Here is a 7,690-nt window from a genome sequence, read left to right as displayed (position 1 = left end):
GATGTGTGTCAATGGTCGGGAGATGTGTGTCAATGGTCGGGAGATGTGTGTCAATGGTCGGGAGATGTGTGTCAATGGTCGGGAGACGTGTGAGGCATAATGCAACAAACGGACAAGAAACTGGATGTGGAATAATTTATTTAAAAAACTGATTAATAAACCTTTCATGTTTTTCATCTTAAGTGTCTTATTTGATATGTTATTATAAATACTTAAATTATTTAAATTTATATTTTGTGTTAACATGTTAAATTAAAAAAAAAAAAATTTTAGCATGGTATTTCATATTTAATTGTTTCAAAAAAGATAACTGCCACCAATTAAAGCAACAATTTAAAAACTTATCTGAATTTTCAAATAAAATTTATATTTAAAATTTTACGCATTAAATAAAGTTTAAAGATTGTGAAGAAGTGATAAGTGGTATTATGGCTTTTTAATATGTTATTCAAAAGCTGTCAGTAACCATATAAATAATGAATTCTAGGTGTTTAAACTATACCCAAACAACTATATTCAATTCATAACTTGGAATATATTCATAGCTGCTCTTTAACTCATCCTGTTAAATTAAATATCATTTATAGTACGTTTTTTTGTATCATAATTGTCCAATGACAGACAAAATAAAATCATATCTCTATTTGTTGTTTATTATCCCTATATTGATCATTACTAGATTCTTTTGGTACACATACTAGCTTTTTTTTCATTTGATAGGTAAAACTGTCTTCGAACGGGTGATATTACGTAATAAATAAAGTTTTTACATGAAACTGTTTTAATAATTCGTATTTAGTTATATTAGCCAATATGTACTCTTTGCTGTGGCTGTATTTCATCTGATTAGCTTTTATCAGTTTCATGTTTATATAACAGTGGTTCACTTAATAGAGATCTGAATTTTGATAAAAATGTAACTTTAGGCTTTTAATCAAGTGTCCTTCTATTTCGAATTTTGGTCATCGGAGTGCAAAAATAAGCAGGTACTTTTCAAAAAAAAAGGTTTATACATATTAAGGAGTATAAATTATCCGATAAATTGTTTATGAAAAAATATTTTTTTCTGGTAAGTAAATTTAATAATACATCATCATTATTTTTTTAGAAACATACCGAAAGTTCAGGGCAAAATTACAGTCATTGAGTGCTCGATTTATATTAAAATTACTGATGTGGGAGGTCATTAGTTGTGGTATTTGTAAGACGATGTGCTAATTTAAGTTTTGTACTTGGCAAAAAAAGTGCTTACTGAAACATACTGACTGTATAACCGTACAGAGCTATCTACTAAGGACTCACAGTCATTAATTTGATAAACCTTTTGTTTTATCTTATACTTTCTTAATTTCTTTTAGCTAGAAACTCTTATGAAGGTAGTAAGCAGTTTGAATCAGTAATTTGTTTTATTGATCATGTAAAACTAATACTAAGTATAAACAATTACTATAAATTTAGAGTCCTTACAGTTAAGCTTGTCCATTAAATGCATGTTTTTTCGAAACCTCTGCTTTATTACACAGCTGTTTCGGCTTTCTAAAAAAATATGTTAGTTTTTAGGTTTTCATATAAATACTTTTGTCCCTTTCTTCGAAATATTTTAATTACTAAAATACTAGCTTAAACCTGTTTATTTAGGCCCATTAGAATAGTATCAGTAATCATGTTTAGGTGTTTAGGTTTGTTACTTAAAAAGTAGTAACATTTAGTTAACAGTTTTGAAATTTAAATTATTTTAACTGCAGTAGATGAATTTTATTTATTTCAAGGTTTCTATTTTAATTAAGAGATTGTAGTTTAAGCGAATATAATAAAGCACAGAGATAGAAACTTTAACTGTATTCCAATATATTGTTTTCTTTTTACTTCTTAAAACTTGAACTTTTTCTTTCTAATATCATATATATCGAGTTTCTTTACTCAAAACTATTTTATGACTAGTCAAGACTATTTTTGTATGGAATTAATAATTTAAGGCTTGTATTAAACATGAAACTAAATGTTATCATAACCAATGTACAGTTTAGTGTTTACCCTTAAAATTGTTTATCTATAGACAACTGTCTTAAAACTGCAATAAATTACTTAATGTTGCGAACGAAAACTGGTTTAAAAATTAAACGTTTTGTTTTTATACTAGATAAAAGTACTTCAAAAGTGATTGAAAAAGTTAAAACCTAATAGCTAAATTGATTTACAAAGTGTTCTACTTCAAATAAAATACAAATTTTTTATGTATACTTTTTTTTTTTACTTCATCCATCCTGGAAGTAAACTTTAAGTAAGTTCGGATCATTACCTCTAAAAGTCTACCAATATTTATGCGTTTAAATTAACATTATTTGAGTTTGGTATGGAAAAAATTTTTTAAGGGTTTCACAAAGACTTGAATGTTTGATAAGTACAAAAAAGAGACGTATCTCATCTCATCTAAATTTGCTGCAATGAATCTTTCATCAAAAAACCATACATACTTTCCGTTATAAAGTATGTTAGATAGATTATACAGAACTCCAAAAAAATGGCTACAAATACATAAAACACTTTAAGTACTTAAACAATTTTAGGACAAATTTAGTTGCGAATTTTCGAGCAAGCTACAAGTCCTGGACAAAAAGTTAATAGGTATTCGTGGTATGCAAATTTAATAACCAAAAGGTTCATTGTTCACTAGGTACTAAGAGCATATAATTTGAGCGTTCAGAAAATTTTAGCTACATGATACGTACCTTTTACAAAATAAATAACTTTAGCGTGTTTAAGTACGTCAGCAGCTTAATAACCCTACCTTACAAACAATTACTTTTGGTAATCTCCAACTTTTGAAACTACGATGTTGCTTTGCTGTTAACAAAAAAAAATATTATAAATCAGTCAGTGTACTACAAAGACCAATATCAGTTGAATTTCTTGTGTTGAATATTTAAACTATTAGTCTTGACTGTTATTAAATAATGTATAGAATAATTATATAAAATTCATAGTTTTTATATTAAACAAATATTTTCTAACTGTAAATCATATATAGAAGCTTTTATTATTAATAAAAAGTTGAAGTTAATTTACTTTTAAAGGTTATCAATCACAGTTTTAAAAACATTTGGTAATTTTTTTTTTCTAGCTTCAACTAGCTTTGACTGATTTAAAGACAAGTAGTTAATTTTGCTAATATTTTACAACTTGTTTTTAAAGGCTTAACTACTTTCATAAGTTTTCACATAAAGCTAAATTTTAACTCATAAAGTCACAACTTAAAATAAGCTCAAACATATTTGAGTTTAATAATTAATAATATAATTAGTAAACTTTTCATAGTTAAAAGCCATCAAGTACTTTGTTGTTACCTCAAAATAAACTTTTTCTTAACTTTAAAATATTAATGTTCAATCCCATCTAAATAAACAAAAAGTATTTACTAATCTAAAGTTTAAACAAAAATTTATACAAACCGTTCAAAAGAGCTTATTTAATTCAAATGTTAGAAATTCAAATAAACAATTTTTATGAAATATCTTAAAATTAATGAGTGTCGGTAGAAATAATTTGTTAAAAAAACAAAATAAAAACTTATTTCAAGTTAGGTAACATACAACATTGTTTAATCAAACAGTATAAAAAAATTGAGCTCATTAATTATTAGCAAATTTATTTTTTCAACACTATTTGTTTATAGAAAACCATAATTGCAAGTATGCTTTTATACCTATAGTAGTCTTTTGATAAAGTATTATGAAAAGCATACAAAATAACGAAATTTATTTGTTGTTTTCAACCTATTCAAAACATACTAAGAAAATAGGCATTATTCATAAAATAATTTAAATAGAAATGATTAAAAACTATGTTTAATTTTAAAAGTATCATTAGTAACTTATAAATATACACTGGTGAGTTAACTTTTAACCTATTGCTGAAAACTAAAGTAAGATAAGCCTTATTAAAAAAACAATCATTTAATCTTTTTGGGTATTTTGAAAATAAAACAGTATCAGTACCAATAAAATATTTTGTATTAAAATGCAAATTTATATAACTCATAAATATTTTTATAAATTTAGAGTTTTTTACAGCTAACAAACTAAACAAACTTTACTCACTTCTATCGAACTAAAAAATTCAAGGATACCAACTTATGTTGGTTCAAATTAAGGTTTCTGTAAATGTCCAGTGCATGTAAAATCAAAAGTGTAGAAGTTAAAAATTTTCGCAGCGTCATTGAAAAATTGTAGTTATTAAGCACAACACGTCATAAACGAGTTATAAAGCATATACGACTAATTTTTAAATAGTTAAGTATAATTTCACTAGTAACGTTTACCTTAGAAACCTTTAATTGTGTTTTATTAAATCTTTTAGTTATTCATTATTTATAAAGATATATTAAAAGCCTGTTTTTAAAACGAAAGTTTATAACACATGGTTAAAAAATACAAACTGAAATACTAAAATATAATAATTTATCATAAACTTATAATATATGAATAACTCAACGCTACTAACTTTCTCCACTTGTATCGGTACAATGAATTTAATTTTTTTTGTAGAAAGTGTATTTTTGATCATGTAAAGAATAATAAAACATAACCTTTCACTGTAGTCAAAAAGTTTATTTATAGAGCTGGAATTGGCACTGGTGATTTTTTAAGCTTAAAATCACATTAAAAGTGCTACACTGACATTTTAGAACAAAAAAATGTATGCAAAAATTTTCAAAATATTTGTATACACTTTAATTTTTGAATTAATTCTTTTTAAATACCTCAAATCAACTTTTTTAAGTAAACTGATAGCTGGTGGATGATAAATATTAAAAGAACTTTAAAGTTTATTGCAAACAAAATACAAAATGGAAGTACTTTTCGGACACGCTCTTCAGTATTTTTTCGTGTCAAAACAAGCTGAAATAATGATTTACTGATAAAAACTTTAAAAAAACAAAGTATTTAAGAAAACAAATTAAACTTAACACAATAGTAATAATTAACAAATTAAGGCAATCGTTTAATCAGAAATAATATAAATGTAACACAACTTTACTAATCAACTAATTTAAGTTCAACGAATTAAACAAAATGGTCGAATAAACAAATTTCTTTTGTTTACAAAGATCTGGCTTTAAGCTTAAAATGTATATAGCTTCTAAAGGTTTTAGGTGAAATTCATTACGAGCAACTGATATTATTTTGAAGTTATCCACTTTATAGTTTTCGACACACTTAGGATTAGTAATCAGGTGTTGGCCAATCACTGAACTACTATTTAGTTTTTCCAAATCATCAAATTTCTTTTCCTCGTTACATAACTTTATCTTGTTTAAAAGGTTTTTTGGTATGTGTTGGTTAATTCTTGCAATCAAATTGTTACTCGTTCTACCCACGTATGTTTTTTTACATAAACATACAAATTTATAAATTACATTGCTGGTGTTTAGGGTGGGTAATTTATCTTTGTTTTTAATCTGAAACAGTTTATTGGTTGAGTATACTATTCGTAAATTAACAGATCTATTGCCATTTTCTACTATTTTCTTCAAATTATTATGCAAAACTGTATTCTGATTGTATGGCAACTTAAGGTATACCGGACACTTTTTTGGACCAAATTTTATTGACTCAAGCCTTGTCTTTGTTTTTTGTATTGTTTTCTTTATTATGTCTAGAGGGTAACCTAAAGTCGCAAAGATTCTTTCCACGTTTGATAATTCTGTTTCTAAATACTTTTCAGAACAAATTTTCATTGCTCTATATGTAAGGCAACTGATTAGATTTAGTTTTTGTCTCATTGGACTGTATGAGTTATAAGGGACATAGTCCCCACTGAAGGTACTTTTTTTTCTAAAAATGTTCGTATAGAACATTTGATTCTCCCTATTGACCATAACATCTGAGAATGCTAAATTGTTTTCAGTTGCTGTTTCCATAGTAAATTCGAGGTTTGCATGCATGCTATTCAGTTTTAATAGAAATTCGTCTCTGTCTTTATCGTCTGTAAAGATGGCAAACGTGTCATCTACATAACGTTTGTAATAAATGGGAGAGATATCTTTTATGAGTTGTTGTTCATGGAAACCAACAAAAATGTTTGAGAGAATAGGACCAAGTGGCGACCCCATTGATATACCGTCAATTTGCTTATACATATGATTATTAAAGCTAAATTCTACTCCACAACATGCTAATATTAATAATTCTTTGAAGACTTCTGGTTTTAGGTATTTTGGAGCTAATCTGTATTTAAATAGTTCATTCACAAATAAATTAATGCACTCCTTAATCGGTAAGCTGGTAAATAGAGACTTGATATCGAAGGAACACATACTAATGTTTTCCTGACTGATTTTTAACTGTCTAATATCATCAGCAAAACTGAATGAGTCTTTAATACAATAGATCGAGTATACTGATTCTAATGGTTTCAACATTTCCACACACCATTTAGCAATCTTATGTTGCGGTGAATTAATCATTGAAAGAACTGGTCTCAGAGGTTCTTTTGCTTTGTGTGTTTTTGGCAACCCATACAATCTGGGTCTGCATGACCCGGATGGGCGTATAGCGACATAAACGCTTGCAGTGATTTTATTATTATTTTTCAAAGATAGTAATCTTCGTTGAGTTGCACTTTCTATTTTTTGGGTATTATCACAATTATTCGCTGGACCCAATTTTATAAATTTATTGGTTTCCAGTAGGATATCATTCATTTTTGCCAGGTATTTATCTTTTTGGAGTAACACTACTCCACTGCCTTTGTCGGGCTTGGAAATAAACAAATTTGGATTATTGACTAACTGTTTTGCAGTTTTACTGAATTCGTTGTAAAAGTTGTCCAATTGAGTTGAAGTTTTTTTCTTATCTTTGTAGTTTAGTGCTATTGCCACCAATTTTGCATTTAACGTCTTTTTTGTTAACTCATTCAGTGGTTTGTGATGATTAAGTTGGCCGGCCAGAACTTCAAATTTACTGCAAATATCTTCAAATATCAGTTTTTTGCTAGATATGCAGAATTTTAAACCCAAATTTAATACAGTTTTTTCTTTATCTGTTAAAATATGTTCCGACAAACTAATTATGTTATTTATCTTTTCTGTATTTATCATTCCAAACTTTTTCTTTTTTTAAAGTTCCACTATATTACTATATTTTTTCCTTTGAGAAGCATTAACATCAGAAACTTTCCTTTCTACATTATTCAAATTTAAAACCAAATCTTTACTGTCAATGTTGCTAAGAATATCCATTACGTTGTTTAAAATCAATTTAGTTCTACTCAGCTGGGACTCCATTTTTCTTATATCGTCATTACAAAATACTATTTCTATAGTCGTTGAACTTTTTAGTTTCGATTTTTTTGATTGTAAACTGAATATATTTTGGTACAATGTGTTGTGTTACACAAATTTTCAAAAATTCAATAGAATTTTTCAATTTATTCATTTTGAAAGTTAAAGAGAGAAGTTTACGAATCAGCTTTATAACTTTGTGATTGTACTTAGACCTTAAATGTTAAATAATGGTTTTTCCATTATAAAAATCACAATTTTTATACATTAAAGTTTATTGCAAACAAAATACAAAATAGAAGTACTTTTCGGACACGCTCTTCAGTATTTTTTCGTGTCAAAACAAGCTGAAATAATGATTTACTGATAAAAACTTAAAAAAAAACTAAGTATTTAAGAAAACAAATT

General features: G+C 26.7%; 1 protein-coding gene across 1 annotated transcript; it reads right to left on the bottom strand.

Moving 5' to 3' along the window:
• Nucleotides 1-2,799: 2,799 nt before the first annotated feature.
• On the bottom strand, nucleotides 2,800-7,285 carry LOC145842007 (uncharacterized). The gene is made up of 3 exons (XM_082949352.1): nucleotides 7,138-7,285; nucleotides 5,501-7,041; nucleotides 2,800-2,844 (listed from the first exon to the last, which is right to left on the bottom strand). The coding sequence occupies exons 1-3, from the start codon at nucleotides 7,283-7,285 to the stop codon at nucleotides 2,800-2,802; spliced, it is 1,734 nt and encodes a 577-aa protein (XP_082805478.1).
• Between the last annotated feature and the right edge of the window lie 405 nt (nucleotides 7,286-7,690).

The sequence above is a fragment of the Thalia democratica genome, chromosome 1, assembly GCF_965202585.1.
Source record: "Thalia democratica chromosome 1, ktThaDemo2.hap1.1, whole genome shotgun sequence".
NCBI lineage: Eukaryota > Metazoa > Chordata > Thaliacea > Salpida > Salpidae > Thalia > Thalia democratica.
Note: the sequence above shows the minus strand (reverse complement) of the source record. Positions and strands in the feature narration are given on the sequence as shown.